General features: G+C 41.3%; 1 protein-coding gene across 1 annotated transcript in view; it reads right to left on the reverse strand.

Moving 5' to 3' along the window:
- Positions 1-16,071: 16,071 nt before the first annotated feature.
- Positions 16,072-26,760, reverse strand: part of CD86 (CD86 molecule) — a 52,462-nt gene continuing 41,773 nt past the window's right edge. The window contains exons 6-7 of the mRNA XM_056109433.1: positions 17,543-17,588; positions 16,072-16,200 (exon numbers count right to left, since the gene is read on the reverse strand). Coding sequence (XP_055965408.1) covers positions 16,104-16,200; positions 17,543-17,588 — 143 coding nt within the window. The 3' untranslated portion in view covers positions 16,072-16,103. The remainder of the gene's footprint in view (positions 16,201-17,542; positions 17,589-26,760) is intronic.

A 26,760-nucleotide genomic window follows, 5' to 3' on the forward strand; every position in this document is an offset into this window, starting at 1 on the left:
TAAAGTAACACTTTGTAGCTTTGGCTGAGTTTTAAAGTGGCTTATTCCCCACCCCCCCACTCTTCAGTCTGCTCTCAATAGCTGAATCATTAACAGACAGTAAACTTCCAGGTGAAGTTTTCCCCAGAAGCAGAGAGGTGAGAAATGGAGCTTTAGGGCAGTTCTTAGATTTCAACCTCTGAAATTGCCAGTGTCTTCCCCGAATACCCTATAAAGGAAGTATTTCGGAATTGAGGTCTAATTTTCCATACTTATGACTAGCAATGAGGCAGATAGATAGGACAGGGTCTATGGCAATAGAATTTCTGAGAAGTAATAAATCCAGTAGATCTGAAGCTGCAAGAATTAAGGTATATGGTAGAGAGATGGGTGCTGGAACACTGTGTGACTGAAACTTACTTTTGTAAACATCTATCTCACAGTGATTCAATGAAAAAAAAGAATTAAGGCCTAGGTCTGATAAGATCTTCCTGACAACAGTGACAAACCCTGAAGAGGCTGGACTCCACAGGGACACAAACTTCAGAGAGAGAGAGAGACTGCAATGAAGCACCTGAAGGAGATTTATCACACCCCAACAACCCTCACCTCTGCCTGAGAAACTCCAGATCAATGTCCCTTGGCAACCACCCTAGCAGTGGACTCTTACCTAGCTGGAAGTTCCCACCTGAGGGCAGGTTGGAGAAACCTATAAAAGCCACCTTGAACAAAGGAAGGACGCACATATGCTACCCAAGCCAATGTGCTGCTTGCACCCATGTTGCCGAACACATGTGGCATCCGATCATGTGTCTCCCTCATCTCCCCTCTTGAGATGTGTGCTTTCCTATCTAATGCTGGGATGTGTGTAGGGACTTCTCAGTCTTTGGGGAAGCCTGCACTCTCTCTTGAATATGTTACTCTACACTCTCTTCCATTCTCTCCCACTTCCTCTCTTTCCTTCCCTTCAAAAAAAACTCAAAATCTGTTATACTTCGCTGCTCATCTACTCCTGAAATTCTTTTCTGTGAGGTGAGAGAAGAACCCAGAAACTCTGGGTCTCGGGTGGCAGAGGTGGATGGGGAGAAAGTGACCATCTTTCTCCACTCCAGTTCTTTTGTGTCAGCTTTGGACCTTTGTTGCTACTTTACTGTGTATCTTTAAGGTTGGGCCATTTAAAAAAATTTTTTATTAGTGAAACACCATGAGGTACAGTTGTAGACTTACAAATTTTTGTGCTTGTGTTTCAGTTATACATTGATTAAGTACCCATCCCTCCACCAGTGCCCATTATCCACCACCACAGATCCCAGTATCCCTCCCACTCCCTCCATCCCCCCACCCCACCCTGCCTCTGTGGCAGGGCATTTCTTTTTGTTTTCTCTCTCCTTTTGTGTGCTGTGGTTTGCAAAAGAGGTATTGAGTGGCAATCATGTTTGGTCTGTAGTCTACTTTCAGCATGCATCTCCTATCCTGGGAGGATCCTTCCAACACTCTTTATTTGGTGCTCCCTTCTCTATCTGAGCTGCCGTTTCCCCTAGCATGTGCGGGTGACCTTCAAGCCATGGAGTAAACCTCCTTATCTCGGCTATTCTTGGGTGTTAGTCTCCTATTTTGTTACTTTATGTTCCCCAGATAAATGCAATTTTTCTATGTCTGTCCCTCTCTTTCTGACTCATTTCACTTAGCATGATACTTTCCATGTAGTACCACTTGTATATAAATTTTATGTAAACTTTTTTTCATGTAAACTTCATCTTTTCTAATAGCTACATAGTACTCCATTATGTAGATGTACCAAAGTTTCTTTAACCAGTCATCTGTTTTGGGAACTCAGGTTTTTTCCAGATTCTGGCTATTGTAAACAGTGTTGCAATGAGCAAACAAGTGCAGATGTCACTTCGACTATACTTTTTTGTATCTCTGGGATATATTCCCAGGAGTGGTATTGCTGGGTCAAATGGGAGCTCAATATCTAATTTTTTTGGGAATTATAAGGTTGAAACATTTTCCCCTACAGTTTCTATAGCTCTGTGGTCTAAGTCCACAAGTTTGTTTCATTGGTTTTGCCTTTTCCTTTAGTTTGCTTAACTATACTATGTATATTAATAATATCATCTGATATTGCTCTTTTTTATGACTGATTTTACTTAATATGACCCCCTTTAGTTGTAAATACTTTCCATCCAGAAATTATACAACGAGCTAAATAATTAAGTGGGAAAGCAGAATGAAGTCACTTTCAGCTACAACAGGGTTTCATTAAACTTACTACCTGCACAATATAAAGTAACAGAATGGGAGATGAACACCCAAGAATAGTTGAAATAAGTACCAGGAGGTCTGCTCCACGGCTTGGAAGCTGGCAGCACATGCTGGGGGAAAAGGCAGCTCAGATAGAGAAGGGAACACCAAGTAAATGGTGTTTGGAAGACTCACTTGAGATGAGAGACGCGTGCTGAAAGAAGTCTTTAGACAGAACAATATGGCCACTCAATACCTTTATTGCAAACCACAACACCCTAAAGGAAAGAGAGAGCAAAAGGGAATGCCCTGCCACAGAGGTGGGGCAGGGTGGGGGAGATGGGGTGGAGGGTTGGGAGGGCTACTGGGTTCATTGGTGGTGGAGAATGGGCACTGGTGAAAGGATCATTGTACAACTGAAACCCAAGCACAAAAGTTTGTAAGTCTACAACTGTACCTCATGGTGTTTCTCTAATAAGAAAATTTTTAAAAAGACATTCTTTAGGCTATCACTAACATATTATTAAAGGTTGAATGAGTATTTTGTGTATTTCTCTGAAAAAAAACCCTTACTTCCTGCACACACTTTCTCAGAAAACTGATGATGTTTATATTCAACCAAGGTGAAGAGGTAAATCAAAAGAGACACAGAGATGAAATTCAGGAAATGGGAATTTCAGGATACCTAAGTGTGCTCCATACCCAAGCATGCTACTTATTCAGATTGGAGCAGGTTTGACAGTTTTCATCTTAGGCCAGTGCAGGACTCCATTCCTGTATTTGCTCTTCTTCTTGTTGTGAATGTGTTGATTTGCGGAAGTCACTGGAACCTCAATTTTTATTATAAAATATGTGATACTGTTGGAATATTTCTGTATTGAATCAATTTTCAGTATCATTTGTAAATGGAGGAGAATACAAGATAAGTGAGATACTAGAATAAGGTCATTTGGATGGTGATTTTCTTGTACTTAGAATGAGAAACTAAAGACAGGAGAGGGAAAAGGAGGAGTAGATGCTAAATCAGGAGGTATCCTTGCCTGTCATGGAGATGAACAAATTGGATGGAAGGTGTAAATGGGCAGTGTCTTCTGAGAGACTAGATAATTGATTGAATGATACTGAAAACTGATGCAATAAGGAATATTTGTTTGCCAGGAAGGATTGTGCTAAAAATGGACTTCTCTTTTTTCCATTTTAGTTTTTATGAAGTAACATTTTTGGGGCTGGAGCAATAGCACAGCAGTAGGGCGTTTACCTTGTGAGCTACTGGCTTGACTGAGCCAGGTTCGATTCCTCCACCCCTCTCGGAGAGTCTGGCAAGCTACCAAGAATATCTCGCCCGCACGGCAAAGCCTGTCAAGCTACCTGTGATGTACTTGGTATGCCAAACACAGTAACAACGAGTCTCACAATGGAGACGTTACTGGGCCCACTCGAGCAAATCGAAGATCAGGAGGACAGGGACAGTGACAGTGACAGAACATTTTTGAAGGTTTTAAGAAGTATATATGCTTATTTGTTTTAGGTGTGCCATGATACCACACCACACCCACAATCAAAATGCCAATACGCCTCTACCTCTCTCCAGGGGACTTGTCTAACCCACTTTCTGCCTGCTATGAACTCCCAACCTCTTAACCCCACCAGCCAAGCTTGTTTACTTCACCCTGTAGATAAGGTTGTTAGATATTTTCTCTTCCTTTGTTCTGTAAGACTTGTCTCTCTTGTACTCAAACTTAAGACACTTATGCTTGGGCTGCATAGATAATAAAGATAGAAACTGCCAGCAGTGAGCCACATCTATTCAAGTGTAATCATTCGATTCGGGTTGTTAGGCATTCGAATGAATCAATGTTTATGGCTAAATTTGTGTTGACAAGGACACCAACACCACCGACGCCTCTTTTGTTGCATGTTCTGAGGAAGAGTTCTTCCCCAGTGTCAAAAATGGCGTGATGTGATTGATGCCTTCTCGTCTCGGTCAGACCAATGATGTTGTACTTGATCTATCGCGCTTGCACCATCAGGTCCTCGATAGATGCATCCAATACCAGTGTACGTGCATTGAAAGTACAAACAGTCATTTTTGTCTTTCTTTGTTGTGGGAGCCTAGGTCGGCCCTGAGGTTTTATCAGCCTCTCCTTGCTCATCCTTCTTAACACTGCCATAGTGGTGGCTCTTTCAGGGTCAGGGAAATGAGACCCATTGTATTTACTGGTTTTGGCATATCAAGTACACCACGGATAGCTTGCCAGGCTCTGCTGTGTGGGCGGAACACTCTCGGTAGCTTGCCAGGCTCTCCAACAGGGATAGGGCAGCCTCTAATTGCACTTGCAGGTGTTCCCATAGTTCAAACCATATTTTAACGCAATCAAATATGGTGTGGTAATCTTGTATTAAGTGTTTTATGATGTTTTGCACAACTGCAATGTGGCTACATGGTCCAGAAAGCATCCTGGAGTCTGTTGGCGGCTGGGTAGTGGAGGTAGAGGAGGTAATGGAGGTCTGCTGGGCTGCTGGGAGCAGGCAGAGAATCTCTCTTCCCGGGTCCATTGATCCTGGAGTTCGAGGTCCAGAGTTCCGCTTCCCTCACTCTGTGGGGCTTACTCATGCATGAGTCTTGCCCTGAGTGTCCGGAAAACGTCCTGGAGTGTGTCTGCATAGTGGAGGTACTGGAGGTAATGGTGGTCTGCCGGGCTACTCGGATCAGGCAGAGGATCTCCGTTCCTGTGTCCATTGAGCTGGAGTCCGAGGTCTAGAGTTCCGCTTCCCTTGCTCTGTGGGGCTTCACGCATGCGTGAGTCTTGACCTGAGTTTCTAAGCACCAATATCCAATTACGATGAAGGAGAAATTGAGAAGTTCTACATGGAGCTGGAGAACTTCTATAAAGAAGATCACACCTTCTACTAGATCATTGTTGTTGATTTTAATGCCAAGATAGGACGGAGAAGATCAGCCAAAGAACTATATATTGGGACCCATAGCCTAGAAATGAACGAACAGGGTGAGAGACTGTCTGAGTTCATCATGTCGACCAAGACCATCCATGGTAACTCACAATTCCAGAAGGCCAAATCTAAACGTTGGACATGGGTGTCTACTGGTAGACGGTTCCACAACGAAATTGACCACATCATATTCAATCAACGGTTTTGCCTGACTGATATCGCTATAGTCCCAAAATTTCAAACAGGATCTGACTACCATCTCCTTCATGCAAAATTCTACTTCACAGAGCAGGGAGAAAGGGCTGCAAAGTTTAAGAAGAGACCTCCCAAAATGACCACAAACTGGGAGCTCTTTGGCACGATTTTGGCAACATGGGAAGATGCCATCATTGACAACATTGACGAGGAATATGATCGACTGCTTCAGCACCTCCATGATTGTGCGAAGAACGCCGAGAGAGAGCCACAAAAAGATGCCTGTCTTCGAAAACTCTCGAGCTCATTCGCCAACATGGCTTGGCGCAAGCCTCAGGCAACTGCAAGTGAATGTCCAAGCTCACAAAGCAGTGCAGAGAAGTGATAAAGGAAGACCACAAAGAGAAGAGTAGCAGTACTGGCAGAAGTGGCAGAAGCTGGGAAAAGCATTTGCAATGCCTGCCTGTCCTTCACTAACTACAAGACCAAGCAAGATGACTGCCCTCCGATGTCCTGATGGATCTATCACATCTTCCAGAAGGGCAATGGAGAAGATTATCCATGACTTCTACTCTGATCTCTTCGATAGACACATCCACCTGCCCACATACCAAATTCTTCAGGATGGATATGTCATTCACAAAGTTCTCCTTCCAAAATCCAATGTGCCATTTCATCAGTAAAGAAATGAACAGCACCTGGCCCAGACAAAGTTAGACCTGAACACCTGAATAACCTGCTATCAGTACTCATCAATACACTGGCTTGGTTCTTCACACGCTACCTGTCTGAATGCAAGTTTCCATCCCAATGGAAAACCAGCAGGACTATACTGTTGTACAAGAAGGGAGACATCCACGACATTGGCAACTATTGCCCGATCTGCCTGTTGTCTGTCATCTATAAGCTGTTCACTGGAGTCATCCTCAACAGGACTGGCAGAACACTAGATGAAGGACAATCATGCAAGCAAGCATGTTTCCAAAAAGGATTTAGGACAATCGACCATATCCACATGATAATCAAGCTCATTGAGATTTCTCGGGAGTTCAAGATACTGCTCTGACTAATGTTCATTGATTTAAAGAAGGCCTTTGATTCTGAAGCGGTCATCGAGGCTCTAGCCAAACAGGGCATTCAATGTCAATACATCAGGATCCTCTGTGAGCTGTATTGCGGATTCACTACCAGGATCTCATCATTCTACAGGGAGGTGATCATTGATGTCAAGAGAGGGTTTTGTCAGGATGATACCATTTCACCGAAACTCTTCAGTGCCACCCTCAAGAACATCATGCGATGATTGGAATGGGAAGGAATGGGAGTGAAGATAGATGGTCGGCAACTACACCACCTCCGCTTCACTGATGATATCATTTTTATAACACTAAACATCAGCCAAGCGGCACAAATACTGGCTGAATTTGACCATGAGTGTGGAAAGGTCAGACTACAGCTGAATCTTACAAAGACAATGTTTATGAGAAACAGTCTCGTTCCCAACATTCAATTCACTCTCAACGGGATGAACATCTTCGAATGCAACAGTTATGTGTACCTAGGTCGAGAAGTCAACATGACGAATGACCTGGCACCTGAGTTGCGCAGGAGGAAGAGACCGGCTTGGAAGGCCTTCAAGAACATCAAAGAAATAGCTAAGAGGACAAAAAACCTCCAGCTCCGGGTACATCTCTTCGATTCCACTGTTCTTCCTGCATTAACATATGCCTCAGAGACATGGACCCTACAAAAACAGGATGAGAACACTATTCGGGTCTCCCAAAGAGGAATAGAAAGAGCTATGCTTGGGGTATCATGCTTCGCTCAGATGAGAGAAAGAATCCGGAGTTCTGACCTCCATTGATGGCCAAGAATCAGGGACACTGTCTCGTTTGCCAAGGCATCGAAAGTCAGATGGGCTGGACGTGTAATGAGATTTGGAGATGACCATTGGACTAGAGCCATTACTGACTGGATTCCATTGGACGTCAAAAGATCACATGGCCACTCACCTATGAGATAGTCAGTCTTCTTTATCAAGACCCTGAATGATCGGTTTGAGGCTCTTTGTGTTCCTAGAATGAGCAGACGCCAGTGGGCTACATTAGCACATGGCAGGGACAAATGGAGACATTACTTGTGCCCACACGAGCAAATCGATGAGTAACGGGATGTCAAGTGAAGTGATCACGTGACGCTTGGGTTGTTTACTCAGCTCAGTAATAGATTAAAACCAAAGCCACTGAATAAGGGGAAAAGCAAACATTTGTCCATATATATATATATGTATTTTTGCATATATATGCTACACTCATATGTATAGGCATAGTGAATCTGTGAAAAGATACTGGAGATCAGAATTGTCTATGTGTGGCTAGACCACTGTAGCACTGTCCTCCCATTGTTCATCGATTTGCTTGAGTGGGCGCCAGTAACATCTCCACTGTGAGACTTGTTACTGTTTTTGGTGGGCTATCGAATAGCCCACAGGAGCTCACCAGGCTCTGCCATATGGATGGGATACTCTCAGTAGCTTGCTGGGCTCTCCGAGAGAGACAGAGGAATTCAACCCGTGCAAGGCAAATGCCCTACCCACTGTGCTATGTGTGGCTAGGGAAGTTTATTTTTTTCTTCACTGTTTACCTTCTTGTTTTGTTCTGCTATGGAGAGAATACAAGATAAGTGAGATAGTAGAATAGGGTCATTTGGATGGTGATTTTCTTGTGCCTAGAATGAGAAACTAAAGACAAGAGTGAGAAAAGGAGGAGTGGATGCTAAATCAGGAGGGATCCTTGCCTGTCATGGAGATGAACAAATTGGATGGAAGGTGTCAATGGGCAGTATCTGTCGAGAGAAAAGTCGGGGAACAGTAGTCAGAGGTGACTCTTGCCTCTCTGGCCTACATTCACTGAAGTCAACACAATGAGTACATGAAATTGGCTTCACAAAAGGAGAGTCAGAAAAATGGATTGTGAAAAAATAATTACTGTCTGGGGAAGGGAGGGAGAAGTTAGAGATAGAAGATGTAGTGCACTATCCATCTCACCCAAACCTCATTTTTTCCTGATCATGTCATGTTCTTATCAGTCGCAGATTCTGATCTTTTGAGTTAATGGAAGACTTCTAATAAACTCAGTGCTGGATTCTCTGGAAGCAGCACAGTAAAGCACTGCGGTATCAAGTATAACACAGAGTACAGGCTCAAACTGCAACAAACCAGAATGCTGTCTCTTCCATTATCAGAGAATACCAGGCTGGGAAATTTCCAGAATTTCCCCCAGCTCTGACACTTTTTAAGTTAGTCACTTTGGATAAACTTCTTTGATCTCTCTATACCTACTTTTCTTAATTAGTTAATAAGCATACTATTCCAAATCCTATATACAGTAACCAATGGGACAATAAGTTCATAATTCTGCAAAGGGCTTTCCAATCAGTGTTCAAGAAGACTATGGACCCCACTGGTGATTCTCAGTCAACCAACTGGGTTTAATACACGGACCCAATGATGCGATTCAGCTCAGGCCCTGCCGTGTCAGGGAAAATGGGGCAACACCTGGCTATGCTCAGAGGCCTTCAGAGATGAAGTCAGTAATTCTCAGAGACCACATGGTGCTAGGGTTCAAACCAAGGTCAGATACTTATACCTTAAACTCTACTATCTATCTTGGGATGATAATTCTAAAGATTCAGAAGAGCATCTGGTAAATAGCATAATGTTCATTCACTAGTACTATTACTTTACCTAAAGCTCTTTTATTCTTTTTTATACTCATTTTTTCACTGATATATAGAATATTATAGAGTTTCAGGAATTCAGCTTCATATCTATATATGTATAATGGTCATCACTCCCAATACCTGAATTCCAGTGTCGGCTGACTGCCACAAATGCACTTTGACTCACTCCTCCTGAGCCCTTCCCCTTTCCTTCTGGTATTCACAATAGTCTCAACAAATTTAGAAGTCAGTTTTTTTTTCTCTTGCCAATTCACATGCTTTAGAAATTTACACTCCTCATGAGTGAAACATCCTGATACCTGTATTTTGGGTTTGTTTTGTTACTAGTTTTTGGGCAAAGGGGTGCCCACGTTGTACTCAGGAGGCCCAGAGATTCCACTAATGATTCTTGGATAACCAATCTGGTAGTTCAATGTGACCTACAGTGCCAGGATCATGGGTGATGCTTTGGGGACTATGTGAAGTCAGAGATTGAATCCTGGTTGACTTTAACTGCTATACTACCTCTCAATTTCTGATCCTTTTCATCCTTTTTTCCACTCAACACAATACTTCAAGTTCCATCCTTCTTTATCTTAAAGGCACAACTTAATTTATTTAAATAGTAGAGCAGTATTTCATTTGGTATTTTCTTTTTTGTTTTTATTGGTGAAACACCATGAGGTACAGTTGTAGATTTACAAATTTTTGTGCTTGGCAACAAAATGGGAAACTAACACCTAGGAGTGGCTGAGATTACTACCAGGAATTTTGCTCCATGACTTGGAGGCCAGCCACACGTGGTAGGGGAAAAGGAAGCTCAGATAGAGAAGAGAGCACCAAATAAAGGGTGTTGTAAGGATCTTCCCAGGGTGGGAGAAGCATGCTGAAAGTAGACTATAGACCAAACATGATTGCCACTCAATGCCTCTCTTGCAAAACACAGGACCCAAAAGAAGAGAGAGAGAACAAGGGGGAATGCCCTGCCACAGAGGCAGGGTGGGATGAGCAGGATGGGGGTGGGTGGGAGGGATGCTGGGACCCGTGGTGGTGGAGGATGGGCGCTGGTGGAGGGATGGGTACTTGATCATTGTATAACTGAAACCCAAGCACAAAAATTTGTGAGTCTATAACTGTACCTCATGGTGTTTCACTAATAAAAAAAAAACCAAATTTTTGTGCTTGGGATTCAGTTATACAATGATTAAGTACCCATCCCTCCACCAGTGCCCATTTTTCACCACCACAAATCCCAGTATCCCTCGCACCCCTTATCCCCCCTATCCCACCCTGCCTCTGTGGCAGGACAGTCCCTTTTGTTTTCTCTCTCCTTTTGGGTGCTGTGGTTCGCAAAAGAGGCATTGAGTGGCAATCATGTTCGGTCTACTTTCAGGACGCTTCTCCCATCTTGGGCGGATCCTCCTAACACCCTTTATTTGGTGCTCCCTTCTCTATCTGAGCTGCCATTTCCCCTAGCATGTGTGGCTGGCCTCCAAGCCATGGAGTAAACCTCCTGGTACTTACCTTGGCTATTCGGGGGTTTTAGTCTCCTATTTTGTTACTTTTTGTTCTCCAGATGAATACAATCTTTCTATGTCTGTCCCTCTCTTTATGACTAATTTTACTTAACATGATACTTTCCATGTAGCACCACTTGTATGTAAATTTCATGACTTCATCTTTTCTAACAGCTACATAGTACTCCATTGTGTAGATATACCAAAGTTTCTTTAACCAGTCATCTGTTCTCAGGCACTCAGGTTTTCTTTTTTCCCAGATTCTGGCTAACGTAAACAGTGCTGCAATGAACAAACAAGTGCTCATGTCACTTCGACTATACCTTTTTAGCCTCTCTGGGATATATTCCCATGAGTGGTATTGCTGGGTCAAATGGGAGATCAATGTCTAATTTTTGAGGATCGTCCATACTCTTTTCCAAAAGGGCTGAACCAGTTGGCATTCCCACCAGCAGTGAAGGAGGGTCCCTTTCTTGCCACATCTGTGCCAGCACTGGTTGCTTTTGTTCTTTTGCATGTGGTCCAGTCTCTGTGGTGTAAGATGATATGTCATTGTGGTTTTGATCTGCATCTCCCTGATGATTAATGATGTAGAGCATTTTCTCATGTGCCTTTTTGCCATTCGGATTTCTTCTTTGAGAAAATTTCTGTTCATTTCATTGCCCCATTTTTTGATGGGATCGGATGTTTTCTTCTTGTGAACTTCAACCAGTACTTTCTATATCCTTGATATCAACCCCTTGTTGGATGTGTATTTGGTGAATATCCTTTCCTATTCTGTAGACTGTCTTTGTACTTTAGTCACTGTTTCTTTTGAGGTGCAGAAGCTTCTTACTACATCTTCTTTATCTAGTCATCTATTGATAGGTGTGTTGGTTATTGTGATTAATACTGCTATGTACATTGGAGTATGGATATTCTTTTGCATCAACATTTTTATATTGTTGGCATAACTGCCTAAGGGTTGTATTTCTGATTTTATTTTTCAACAAATCTTCACAAAATTTCCATAGAGGCTGCGTCAGTTTACAGTCCCCCACCTGTACCCAGGATTCCTTTTTCTACATGTTCTCATCAATACTTGCTACTTCCATTCTTTTTGTTATAGGCCATTCTATCTGGTGTGAGGGAAAATCTACTGAAGGCTTGATTTGAATTTCCCTAATAATAAGTAACATTGAGCACTTTTTCATTTAATTGTGGGTCATCTACAATTGCCTTCTTTAGAGAAGAAGCTATTCATGTCTTTTACTCATTTTTAAATTAGGTTTATTTCTTTTCTGATGATTTTTGTGAGTTCTTTAGTACTTTGGATTATTACTCTTAACCTCTTGTCAGATGTATGATGTGGATCTTTTGGAAAAACACCTTTTCCTGGTTTTCTATACCCTAGAATTAGAACCAAAAAAGGTGGAAAGTATAGGCTTCAGAGTGATAGAGTGATAGTAGAGTGGATAGAGCATTTGCCTTGTATGTAGCTGATCTGGGTTCTATTCCCAGCAACCTATATGGTCCCGTGAGGACTGCCAGGAGCAATTTCTGAATGCAGAGCCAGGAGTAAGCCTTGAGTATTGCTGGGTGCTATGTCCCACCTTCCACCCCCAATTTTTTAAATATATATTTTCATAAAAGTAGTCCACAATATAGTTCATTACAGATAATATTTAAACACCAATCCCACCACTGAGCACTTTCCCACCACAATAAAAGGGAAGTGTGTGAAGGCTGTTGTATTTCATTCTGGAGCCATTTAAGCCCATAGAAAAGGGAATACAAGCAAGTATGTTAAAACCAAACAAGCATGTACTACTTTTGATAAATAAGTGAGATTGTATGTAAGAGGTTGGCTGGCCGTGTGCTCCAGGAAATTCTGTGTTGTTCTCTTCTGGAAGCTTTAGTTTATAGTCTCTGGGTATTGGCTGTTGATGAGAATACATGGTGCCGGGGGCAGTTTGTGGGTGTGACCACCAAGCTACTGGAATACTGGGGACTGAGGGGAGGAGGCCCAGTTGCGATCTGAGTGGGCTTGGAGATCTCAGTCATGGGTTCCCATATACCTGGGTTTTCTGCCGATCCCTCTTGGGTGAGGATCATCCAAGCATGTGGAGAGTGGCCTTGAGCATGGCAGCGGTTGGATTCTGGAGGATTTAGGCTGCGGGGGTTCTGCCTGGGGAGGGGAGAGAAACTCAACCCTCCTGCCTCCAAGGTGCCTCGATGAAGACAGCCTGGTCAGGACATTCTGCCCCTCAATTTTTTAAAATTAAAGAAGGAATAATAGAGTAGGAATAGTTTCACCAAAGGGAATGTTAATATCTCATTCATCTTTAAACAAGTAATTTTGGAGTGCTATCTTAGGGACTTGCGATCTATTGGTAAAAAAGCTAGACACATCCTTGTTCTCACATAGTCTAAGCAGATTTCTAATTTTCAGAACCTATATGATTCTTCTTAAATGTCATATATGTCTGTATTTTTTGTTTACGTTATTGAAACACCTGGTTTATAAAGTTTTTCATATTACAGCTGTTATGGTCATTAAATATTCCAACACCAATTTCACCACCAGAATGACCTTCCCTCCACCATTTTCCCAACCACCCTCATGCCTGGACCTTTAGCAGGCACAGAATAATTTATTTTATACTTCTTTTTACAATTAAATGGCTGATGAAATTATTAAAAAATACTAAAGTAAAAAAAATTGTGAAAATTGTTACATCTCCTCATGGGGTCATTAAGTCCTTGTCTGAGGGTTTACTAATTTGTTTGTTAGTTGATCCTTCTGTGTTATTGTTTTTATTCATTGAGCTTATTTGGCTTCCATGTTACTTCCTATCTAATTTGGTGTGATGCTGCTGGGATGTAACTATTGTGGAATTTGAAGGTGTTGTGTAGCTGCATATGTGGCTGTGCACTCCAGAAACTCTAGGATTTGTAGAACTGAGCATATAAGTTTACATGACAGTGGCTTGTGGGTATGGCTGTCGGGGATTCTTTAAGGACAGGGTGAGATGTGAGTATACACCTGTATTTTATTTATTTTTTAATTATTATTTTTATTTTTTGCTCTTGGGTTCACACCAAGAGATGCACAGGTATAAGTCCTGGATCTGCACTCAGGAATTACTCCTGGTGCTGTTCAGGGGACCTTATGGGATGCTGGGAATCGAATCTGGGTGAGCCACGTGCAAGGCAAATGCCCTATCTGCTTTGATATCGCTCTAGCCCCTACACCTGTATTTTAACAGATATAGTTAACATATTCTTTTTTTATTAGTTTAAGATCTATAACTTGATAATTTGATATGTGTTGTGACACAATAATCATAGTAAGTTTAGTTAACATCTATTACACCATTCTAATTTTTTTCTTGCAATGAGAACATTTAAGTTTCAGGTATATAATACAATATGTACACCAGTTCATAATTAAGGTATTTTAAGGAACAATTTTACATTAATCTTTTGTTTAATGTATTTTCAAACACATAATTTTAAAATGACACAACACAAAAGGGTTACATAATAAAAAGCAGATATCCCTCCTTTGGTTCCAAATTTCCCATAGGACTTCAGAACTCTCTTTTACATAATTTTTTATGTCTCATTACTGAGGCAAACATAAATATTATATAAGGCTCTTTCCCTGATACAGCTGCTAGCAGTAAGGTAAGGGAACAGGGTTTGAGAGAGTCATAAAGTTCCCACCACGATGGAGATAGTTCTAATCAAGGTGGAGAACAGGGATAACAATAAAACCTTAAGAGGAAGGAAGTTAATTAGGAGGGAGTAACCTTCAACTCTAAGGATTGAGCAGTGACATTAAAGTATAAAAGAAAATGGAGAATATAAATAGAATTGACTACATAAAGGCTACTGAGAACTGCTCTGTACAAGACATATTAAGATACATAGTTCCTATAAAGACAATGGAAGAATAGAGTACACGAGTGATTATATTACAAGAAATATCCAGACTAGTACAGTGGTTAATAATCTTTAGGGATGTTTATATTAAATAAGAAACATTTTTATTGGGCCTCCTGAGGTACTCTTTCAGTTTGGACTTAAGGGTGTTCCATTCCTTAGTGATATTGCCTTAGAGCTACTGTCTCCTAAATCACTTCTTGATTGGCCAGAACCTCTCTCCTGTGCCCCATTTTCCCAAGGTTGAAGTTGACCTGTAGATAGATGATCTTCAGACATAAGGCATATGGTCTAAGACAGCAGATGTCTCTTTACCACATCTGTATAATAAATTAGCCTTTAGGTTATTTTCTTGTAGACGCTCCTAATTGGGTTCTGGCTCTTTCTCTCTTAACCATTACTTGTCAAACTGGACGTTCATGTTCTATCGGGTTGGTTAAGATTTCTCTCTCTCTCTCTCTCTCTCTCTCTCTCTCTCCCCTCTTTCTTTCTCTTCTCTGATTTTTCCTCTCTCTGTGTTATTCCTCTCATCAGAACTTCCATCTTTTATCTCATGCACAGTTCCCCCTGGCCATCACTTAAAGTTCTTTTTTTTATTATTTTGGGCAACACCAGACTGTGCTCAGGGATTAGTTGTGGCTCTGCTCAAGGGTAATTTCTGGTGGAGCTCAGGGAACCATATGTGGTGCTGGGGATTGAAACTGGGTCAGTTGATGTAAAGCAAGCACCTTACCCACTGTACTATCTCTCTGGCCTTTAAGACATCTTTAAAAAAAAGTAGAGTATCAGACCCATAGTGCTCTGTATTAACATTTATCAATAGGTTTTGGGCAGGTGGGGCCTCCTCAATTTCAAGAACAGACAGAGAGCTGTGACTCGAGGATCCTTGGATGATTGCGTTTCTGTCTGTCTTAGCATACCAGATGTTGAGTTGGCCTGACTACTGTTGTTAGTGCAATGAGTAATCCACTATAGTGCTCCTCACACAGAGACAACAACTACTGAGGAAAGAGTTGACTCTTCTCAAGGGCACAGTAATTACAACCTCATTATATATTTCTTTGCATTTTAATATATCAACATTATTACAATAAAGCCTGTGTAAACTATGCTGTGTAACACACAAAGTAAGTTATATAAATATATATACATACACTCTCAACCAGACTAAAGAGGTAATTTTTCAGTTTCAGATATGTAAAATGGAATGATACTACCTTAAATTTTTAAAGTAGTGAATAAAAGCAACTTCTTTCGGAATTGGGAGTTTTGCATGAAACATAGTTTTTATAAGCAATAACATAGGCTAATTTGAAATAGGTGTTAGTAGTCAGATGGGCTGACCCATATGTGTGCTTTGAATGAATAATTAAAATCTGTTCCTGACACAAGGAGCAGCCCGGCATTATAGGGAGGTTATTTCATTTTCACAGAATTCTGGAGCCCCCATCATTATTAGTGGCAGTGTTTTCTTGCTTCTGGGGGACATTAAGAGATAAGAAAAAATCAGTCAAAAACTCAAAAAAAGAAGCTAATGAAAAAATAGAGTCATATGTCTTTCATCTTTAATTAGGTATCTGTAGCACTTTTGTCTCCAGAAGTTGTCTTTGGAACATTGATGACACATTGGGCTTCATCAGATCTTTCAGGTATATGGCATCTTACTCTGAAAAACGAGAAAAAATTTGATGAGATTTCACAGTACAGCTACTTTCTCTTTCAAGATTTCAACCACAGAGCAGCATATAGTGGAACATTGCAACAGCAGCAAGAGGAAACAAGCCATTGAAGAGAAAGGTGGAGAAACGACATTTGTCCTTTATTTTTTGTCTGGGCATTTTTTCTGCCCCATGAGAATTCCCTGCTGCCTTCCCTCTTGAGCCTATTTCCAAATCTTACGTGACAGAGAAGGCAAAAATCTCAGCCTCCTAGCCCATTAGTGATGATTCCTAGGGTTTCAGGGGCTGTGTATTAGGGTGTCAAGCAACCTGGGTCTCTGTGATCGCCTTGTCACCTAGGATCGCCTTGGTTCTACAGCTCTGTAGAACAGTAGCCAGAATGTTGGTTATCTTGAGAGCAAAGTTTTTCCGTGAAAATGGAGGTGCGGACAATTTGATTACTCCAGGCTAAAGGACAGCTCAGGAGGAACCTTTGTGCATACACTTATTTTTTTCCATTCATATCGATTAAGCTCCTAATTTGCCAGGAACCATGGTAGCTGATGAAAGCATAAAAATGAGCTGAAATGAAATGATTCCTGATCTCTATAAAGTTTAGCTTAATTCAATTTATAGAGTCAAATAATAAAATTACATAAAAGTGCAGTATAAGTTGGTACTATCAAGTGAAAGCACAGGTGGACCAAAGAGATATGCAAATGGATTCAATGCATGTTTCTCATGTGGGAAGTGTGAGTTTGAATCCGAGTCATATGGTCTCTCAAGCACAGAGCAAGGACTAGTCCCTTAGCACCACTGGAGATGGTCCCACTTAATTTTTTTAAACAAACAAACAAATAACAGGGACCCACATGACACTATAGCAGTCCAACATAATCCCGTTTGGGAACAGATTTTAAGAAAGTGTTGCTTGAGACAAGATCTGAAGACTAAGGTAAAGAAATAGCAGAGCACCCCAAACAGAAGGCACAGAAGCGCAAAGACTGAACACGAAAGGAACAGATTATCATTCTTATTATTTGTTTATTCATTTTAAATATGTGGACACCTACTGGTCCAGGCATTGTGCGGTAACCATGGTGAATAAGATACAGTACATGTTCAGTACATCAGACCACCTGTATATTGATATTTTACTTGAAATTTACTGCACCTGTCATGCTCCTTAAGTATTGGCCTTGGAGACCCTATTTCTACCTATAGTTAGGATATTTCACTTCAGGTCCTATCTAATCTCACACAATTAATTTGAATTTGTTGAGGTCTCAGGATGTCAAGACTTTGAGATTCTTGATTCTCTGGGGATCATAATTAAGGGTAGGCTCTTACCTTTCTTCAAGCTGTTCCTGCTCTTCTGCCTCCACATGAATAGTTTCTAAAAGAAACAAAAAAAACCCTTAATGTATTATACATAAATACTAAGGGTTGGAGTGATAGCACAGTGGGTATGGTGTTTGCCTTGCATGCGGCCGACCCAGATTCGATTCCTCTGTCCTTCTCGGAGAGCCCTGCAAGCTAAAAAGACTATCCCACCCACATGGCAGAGCCTGGCAAGCTTCCTGTGGCATATTCGATATGCCAAACACAGTAACAACATTCTTACAATGGAATCATTACTGGTGCCCGCTCGAACAAATCCATGAACAACAGGAGGACAGTGCTACAGTGCTAGATAAATACTAAATAAGAAAAAGGGTTTTTCTTGTTGTTGTTTTTTTTTTAAATTTTTACTAGTGAAAAACCATGAGGTACAGTTGTATACTTACAAATTTTTGTTCTCGGGTTTCAGTTACACAATGATCAAGTACTCATCTCTCCACCAGTGCTCATTCTCCAACACCAATGATCCCAGTATCCCTTCCACTACCCCCCAACCCCCCACCCTGCCTTTGTGGAGGGGCATTCCCTTTTGTTCTCTCTTTCCTTTTGGGTGTTGTGGTTTGCAATAGAGGTACTGAGTGGCCATCATGTTCAGTCTATAGTCTACTTTCAGCACGCGTCTCTCATCCTGGGCGGATTCTCCCCACACTTTTTACTTGGTGTTCCCTTCTCTATCTGAGTGGCCTTTCCCCCTAGCATGTGCGATTGGCCTCCAAGTCATGGAGCAAACCTCCTGGTACTTATTTCAACTATTCTTGGGTGTTAGTCTCCTGTTCTGTTACTTTATGTTCCCCAGATGAATGCAGTCTTTCTGTGTCTGCCTCTCTCTTTCTGGCTCATTTCACTTAGCATGATACTTTCCATGTAGAACCACTTGTATGCAAATCTCATGACTTTATCTTTTCTAACAGCTGCATATAGTGTTCCATTGTGTAGATGCACCAAAGTTTCTTTAACCAGTCATCTGTTCTTGGGCACTCGGGTTTTTTCTAGATTCTGGCTATTGTAAACAGTGCTGCAATGAACAAACAAGTGCAGATGTCACTTCGACTATACTTTTTTGCATCTCAATTTTTTGAGAAGGAACCAACCATGCTGTTTTCCAAAAGGACCGAACCAGTCGGCATTCCCACCAGCAGTGTAGGGGGGTCCCTTTCTCCCCGCATCCATGCCAACAGTGGTTGCTTTTGTTCTTTTGGATGCGTACCAGTCTCCTTGATGTGAAGTGGTATCTCACAGTTGTTTTGCATCTCCCTGATGATTAGTGATGAAGAGCATTTTTCATGTGCCTTTTGGCTATTCATTAAAAAAGAAAAACTTTGAGAAACCTCAAAGTTTAGGTCTCAGAGAGAAATCATGTGGGATAGACAGTTATGTAAACAATACAGTTTCAGAGAGCTGGGGAAGGTGCTCCAAAAAATGGAACTCTTTTTCTTCTTCATTGTGCTTGAAGTTCTGTTGGAACTAAGTTTTTCTTACAGTACTAACACTACGAGAAAATTAAAATACTACCATAAAAGATTACTTATGTGATTAATAGAAGTAGTTTCATGACCAGAAAAGGGTTTTTAATCCTTTTCTGGGAGTAAGGACTAGAATGAGGAAAAGGAAATCTTGAAGTGGCTTATGCCTAAATAGGCTAGTCAGTTAGTACTAGCAAATGCTGCAGAGTGTTCCTTGGATGACCTCAAAGCTGTTCATGATTGAGTCTCAGTTATACAATGACTCAATACCCATCCATTCACCAGTGTACATTTCCCACCACCAATGTCCCCTGTTTCCCTACCATGATCCCTCAACCCCTCAGCCTCCCTCTACTCCCTCTGTGGCAGGCACTTTTCTTCTTTCTCTCGCTCTCCTATTCCTTTTGCAATACAGGTACTAAGAGGTCATTGCGTTTGTTCAGGGAATTCAGTATTTTTATCGAGACAGTAAATCTGGAGTAGCTTTTTAACTGGGTGGCAGCTTTGGGGTGTGGATGTGACTGCCGCCTAGGCTTCTGGATGTACAGGGACGTTGAGGAGGGTGTAGCCCATCCCTACCCAGAGAAAGCCTGGAGATTTCAGTCACAAAACCTGTATACCCAAGTTTTCAACAGATTATATCTTGGTGAGGTGGAGTCTGGCCAGAGGCATGGTGGCCATTTTGGATTATGGGAGCAAGAGGCTGCTGGGGTCTCTGCTAGGGCAGGCACCAGGGTGACCTGCCTTCCTCCAATTTACCCAGATCTGTTCAGCCTTGCATGGGTCCAAGATTAACTGTGGCTTTTGATCTCTTTTGAGATTTATTTGTGGGTCTCTTAAGCAAGGTTTAAAAATGACCTTGTATCATTGAGCCAAAGGTAATTTGAGGGTGTGGCTCCCACATACCTAACTTTTGGTTGTTTAATTTCTCAGGAAACTTGGTCCCAAGCTATTGGGGTCAAACCAGAGGCACAGTGGCAGTTTTTGGGTGTCAAAAAGCCTGAAGATATCAACAGGCTGCTGATGCACTGACTCTGGGGGTAGAGGTTGACCTGCTGGTATCACGGCATCTCTTAAAGTGGGAATTTTTCAGTTGATTTGATTGCTGAAAGCTTATCTTTTGTTTCCAGTGCTAATAATTGAACCCAGGGAATTATTCATGCAATTTTAAGCTACATCTTTAAACTATAACTCAAGATACAACTAAATAAAATACCTGAAGAATTTGGGAAGTTATCATTTCTCATATTGTGAAACTTCTTTTGTGTACTCCTACTTTCAAGAATTTTCCTTTTTGTTTCTTAAAATCATGAATGACTAACTTTGCCAAATGAATTTTTATATATATTGATAAGACCATATATGTTTGCTTTTTTGTTTGTGATGATCAATTTAATTGCTGTTTTTTGTGATTTAAAAATTATTTTACTTTCATTTTTAATTTACTTTTTAAATTTATTGATTACCAGGCTACAAATTTATTATTCATGACTGAGTTTTAGGCATGCAATGTTCCAGTTCCATTCCCTTCATTAGTGTCCACTTCCTTCCACCAAAGTCTCCAGTTTTTCTTCATCCTCTCCTTTCCCACTTCTATGGTGGGCAATTTTCCCTTTTTCTATTTTCTTTTAAGGCACTGTGATTTGCAATATTGTTACTGAAAGAGTATCATACATCACTTTATCTCCTTTCAGCACCCAGTTCTCATCAAAATTGATCACTTCCTCTTTCGTTGTCATAGTGGTCCTTCTATCTTAGACCTTCTTCCCCCACTATGACAAAGTTCGTACAAAGGACCAGTTCTCTTGCCCTTTGTTTCCATGGTCTCAGACATTTACCTCCTATAAGATCTTTTCTATTCCACAAATGAGTGCCATCATTCTGTGTCTGTCCTCTCCCTATGACTCACTCCATTTTGCATATTCTCCAGATACATTCATGTATTAGCCAATTTCATGACTTCACCTTTTCTAATGACCGCTTAGTATTCCATTGTGTATATGTACCATAGCTTCTAATTTTCTCTCTCTCTCTCTCTCTCTTTCTCTTTTTGAAATTTGAATAACCACGAGATATGTAGTTACAAACTAGTTCATGACTGGGTTTCAGTCATACAGTGTTCCAACATCTGTCTCTTCACCAGTGTGCACTTCCCACAACCAATTTCCCCAGCTTCACCTCTCCTCCTCCCCCACATACACTGCCAGGCACTTTTCTTCTTTCTCTCTCTTATTATTACTCTCTTGCTCTCTTTCCTTAGCTTCTTAATCTAGTCATCTATTATTTGCACTTGGGTTGTTTCCAGATTTGTGCTATTGTGAATATTACAGCAATAATTAGGGATGAAGAGATGCAGATGTCTTTTCTGAATTGGGTTCTTAGGGTATATTCCCAGGGGTAGGATTGCTGGGTCATAAGTAAGCTCAATTTCTATTTTTTTTTGAGAAATATTCATACTGTTTTCCAAAAAAAAGCCCAATCAGTTGACATTCCTACATGCAGTGAATAAGAGTTTCTTTTGCCTGCATCCACGCCAGCACTGGTTGCTTTTGCTATTTGTGATGAGTGTTAGTTTCTGTGGTGTCAAGCAACATCTCATTGTTGTTTTGATTTGTATTTCCCTGATGATTAGTGTAGAATAACATTGGTTTGTCCTTTCTTCCTTGCCACAGGGAATTTAGGCTTATTTGGTTACTCCCATCGTAGTGCTCCCATTCCTCTGTGTTTATTTGTAAACTCTTTCTTGGTGCTCTGCTTCCCCAACCAGTCAATCACCTTTATCTCCTAATCAGACTGTTGCACTGTAGCACTGTCCTCCCATTGTTCATCGATTTGCTCGAGCGGGCCCAGTAACGTCTTCATTTTGAGACTTGTTGTTACTGTGTTTGGCATATTGAATACATCATGGGTAGCTTGCCAGGCTCTGCCGTGTGGGCGAGATACTCTTGGTAGCTTGCTGGGCTCTTCGAGAGGGGCGGATGAATCAAACCCAGCCCGGCTGGGCTGGCTGCGCGCAAGGCAAACACCCTACTGCTGTGCTATTGCTCTAGCCCATCAGACTGTTAACTTGTAAATATTGCTTTTCTCCTCTCCTTAAATCCTTTGCATAGTTAATTTAGAGCAATGTCCTTTTTGTATAGATACAAGAAGACAGTTAATTCTATGCTTTTGTAACTTGGGAGTTAATTTACTCTGAATGATATTCACTCCTGGGCATCTGTTTTCTTGAGTTAAGCTTCAGTCGCTCTTACTTCCTAGCACCCCAAAAGCAGGGTCCTGACGAGGGACTGGATGGGCCCACGGCAAGTTGTGAAGTATCCTGGCATCAAAATGGACCAGGCCAATAATACTTAATTATAAGTTAAGAGCATGATCATGGACAAATTCTGTCATGATCCAAAAAGTAACAACTGAATTAGAACCCTGCTAGGGTTAGGAAAGATTAATCTGGCCTGAGCACTGTAGTCTGAGATCTATAGTGAGATATCCCCAGGAAAGCCACCCTACAAACTTAATATATCTCTTGCTGTGTCCATACAAAATAACTAATATTAAGAAGTAGAATTAAGATGTTACTTTAAGATGTTAAATAAGTTATTGGACTAAGGAGAGGCAAAACACCCCTAATTGGTATTTCTGCCCTTGAGACTTATTAGTGATCAGGTAGAGCTTTGGTATATTGATTCTGTTACCCCAATGGGGGGGAGTTGCAGAGAGGCTACAGAGAGATCAGGTTGCAAGAAGGAGTGCAGAGAGATGAGCAGGAGAGACAGGAGGAGACGGGAATGAGAGGCAGTGTGAGACTAGAATGGGGGGCTTAGTGAGATTGGAAAAGGCCCGTGGGGAGAATGGAATAAACGGCAACTGATCCCCAACCAGTTTGGCCCTCGTTTCCTCCTTCGTCTGCCCATGGCATTGGCCGTCCCGGGTGGGGAAGTGGCCCCAGACCACCGAATGCAAGTGGTGAGAGAGAGAGAGTTTCGGGCATTCCTGGCTGCCAGGTGATTACATAATTAATGATATAGAGCATTTTTTTATGTGCCTTTTGCCCATCTGTATTTCTTCTCTGATGAAGTTTCTGTTCATCTCTTTTCCCCATTTTTGGATAGGGTTGGCTGTTTTTTTTTGAATTTTGATCCTACATTCTTACAATAAATCCCACATGATCAGACGTATTCTATTTTTAATATATTGTTTAGATTTTAGGGGTTTTTTTTGTATTTTCGCACCTACGTTTATCTGTTTTGGGCATTTGTGGTTTTCTTTTCACACCATATCTTTCCTGGGTCGGGTATCAGAGCTCTTCTTTCAGAATGGCCTGGGAACTGACAGCAGGAAGCAGGTTGGGAAAACCATAGAAATCATCACACATTCCTTCTCTTTCAAAGGACTAGAGCTCTTGGCTGCCAGTTGTCCACTTGATCACTTGACTTCCCGTTAATCATCGATTTGCTCAAGCGGGCGCCAGTAATGTCTCCATTTGTCCCTGTCACATGCTGGTGTAGTCTGGCTTCTTTTCGTTCTAGGAACACAAAGATCCTCAAACCAATCGTTCATAATCTTGATGAAGAAGTCTGACCATCTGGTAGGTGGGCAGCCACGTGGTCTTTTGATGTCCCGTGGAATCCATTAGGTAATGGCTCTAGTCCAGTGGTCGTCTCTAAATCTCATTACGTGTCCAGCCCATCTGATTTTTGATGCCTTGGCAAAGAAGACATCATCCCTGATTCTTGATCGTCGATGGAGGTCGGAACTCCAGATTCTTTATCTCATTTGAGTGAAACGTGATACTCCAAGCATAGCTCTTTCAATTCCTCTTTGGGAGACCAGAATAGCATTCTCATCCTGTTTGCATAGGGCCCAGGTCTCTGAGGCATATGTTAATGCAGGAAGAACAGTGGAATCAAAGAGATGTGCCCAGAGTCAGAGATTCTTCGTTCTCTTAGCTATTTCTTCAATGCTCTTCAAGGCGTTCCAAGCCACTCTCTTCCTCCTGTGCAACACAAGTGCCAGGTCATTCATCATGTTGACTTCTTGACCTAGGTATATATAACTGTTGCATTCGGGGATGGTCATTCTGTTGAGAGTGAATGGAGCATCAGGAATGAGGCTGTTTCTCATAAACATTGTCTTCGTAAGATTCAGCTGTAGTCCTACCTTTCCACACTCAGGGTCGAAGTCAGTCAGCATTTGTGCTGCTTGGCTAATGTTTGGTGTTATTAGAAAAATGTCATCAGCAAAGCGGAGGTGGTGTAGTTGCCAACCATCTATCTTCACTCCCATTTCTTCCCATTCCAGTCATCACATGATGTTCTCGAGGGTGGCACTGAAGAATTTCAGTGAAATGGTATCACCCTGCCGAATCCCTCTCTTGACATCGATGATTACTTCTTTGTAGAATGGTGAGATCCTGGTAGTGAATTTATAATACAGCTCATGGAGGATCCTGATGTATTGAGCTTGAATGCCCTGATTGGCTAGGGTTTCAATGACCACTTCCTTCTCAACAGAATCAAAGGCCTTCTTTAAATCAATGAACGTTAGACAGAGCGACATCTTGAACTCCCGAGAAACCTCTATGAACTTGGTTATCATGTGGATATGGTTGATGGTGCTGAATCACTCCACTACCTCCACTACCCAGCCACCGCCACGCTCCAGGACACTTTCCGGACACTCCGGCCAAGACTCACGCATGACTGAAACCCCACAGAACAAGAAAAGCCGAACTCTGAGACCTTGGACTCCAGGCTCAATGGACTCGGGGACAGAGATTCTCTGCTTGCTCCCACCAACCACAGGTGACGAAGGGATTAAAATCAGGAGCCCCACCCTACCCTGCCCTGTCTGCTTCCACCAACTGCCAGAGACCCAGGGATTGGGTTGCGCACAGAAGACTCACCCTACCCCTACAGGTACCAGATAAATACCTCACCAGCAGACCTCCACTACCTCCACTACCCAGCCGCTGCCACGATCCAGGATGCTTTCTGGACTGTGGCTGATCTAGTCTGCCAAAACGAAGGAAGACAAAAATGATCATCTGTACTTTCAATGCACATACGCTAGCATCAGATGCATCCATCGAGGACCTGATGGTACAAGCCAGTTGTCCAATGTCTGGAAATAGTTAATTAATATATTTTGTCTTATTTCTAGCTATTTAGGGTTATGGAGCTATTCTTGTGGCAGCTAATCCTTCAATAGAGGAAGGAGAAGTTTATGTCTTCAACATAAATTTCAAAAAACTTCTATTATTAAAAAGTCTATTCTTTTCAGTACCTTCTTATAACCTCCACCCACCATGATGCCCTTTGGAGACATAGTTAGTAGAATCTTTAAACTTTTGATAACTCTTTTGATATTTGAAAGCAGTGTTAAAATTTTTTTAGGTTATCTTTTTGATCAAAGTTTCTCTTAAAAATGATGATGCTCAACAAAGAACATGAGAACTGATATTCAGTTAGAAGCGTGCCTCTGTGTGGGTGCTGGAGAATAGACCACGGAGAAAAAAGCACATCCCATAAAGGCAGACGGTGGGAGGCAAACCGGGTGAGGGAGGGAGAACTGGTGGAGGGAAGTGGACACTGTTGAAGGAATCAGTGTTGGAACAGAGTATTCCTGGAACCCAACTGTGACTAATTGTAATTTCACTGTGACTAAATTTTAAAAAATGGAATTTATGACCATTTCAGTAGCTATAGATTAACACAGAATAATTGAATTATCCTTTAATACCTATGGCAAAATCATCACTGTTAAAAAATCTTTGATGTTTAAAAATTAAAAAAAGAATAAAAAGGCAAATTATAAACTTGGATTTGATCTTAAATTAAATGTTTTGAAGGGCAGACATCATGGTATCTCCAGTGTCCTGTTTTAAAATAGTAAACTTCTGTCTAAATCATGGTTAAATGTGATTTATTTTAGAAAACCCATTTGTCCTGTTAAGATCACAGATAATGATCTACGATCACTGGTAGGTTAGTTGAAAGGTGACAAGTTATAAAAACTGTTAGTTGTTGGAGCACATTTGTGTATAGATTTCAGTCACATAAGATCAAAACGGAAAAGTAAAACCAGTAAGAACTATTTTAGTTTTTATCTCCAACGAGTGAGCACACAGGGTAACTTCTGATTAGAAAAAATAGTAGTTTTAGATTATAAATTTTCAGGCCATTTCTGCTAAACAAAACATTTGGCAAAACAAAAATAGGGAAGAGAGATTTGAAATCAGGTAGACTAATATGTAACTTCTCTTTTATTCATTTTTAAGTCTAAATGAAAAAAAGTATGTTTCAAACAGAAAAAACTATAATTAGTGATAAAATGCCAGAAAGACTTGATGTCAAGTTAATTAGAAAGATACATTTTTCAAGAAAGGAATTAATTATGGATTAGCAAGAAACTTCAAGTTTGGAGAAATTCCATTTGGCTATAAGCAAACTCGTACCTCTGTAAATAAATTATGACTGTATCCACATCTATTGGCAGAATTTATTTCCACGCATTCCTTTAGTTTCTTATGGGGCTGAAATCCTCATTTCCTTTCTGACTTTCAACTGAGTGCTAATCCCAGTTTATTGAGGCCACCCACATTTTTTGATTTGAGGACCCTTTCTCCATTTTCAAAGCCAGCTATGGTGAGTTGAACCTATTTCAGATGGTGAGTCTCTCCCCTTTATTATCCCCTTGTTTATTTCA

Source organism: Sorex fumeus, unplaced genomic scaffold (genome assembly GCF_029834395.1).
Source record: "Sorex fumeus unplaced genomic scaffold, SorFum_2.1 ptg000265l, whole genome shotgun sequence".
In the NCBI taxonomy this organism is placed as follows: Eukaryota; Metazoa; Chordata; class Mammalia; order Eulipotyphla; family Soricidae; genus Sorex; species Sorex fumeus.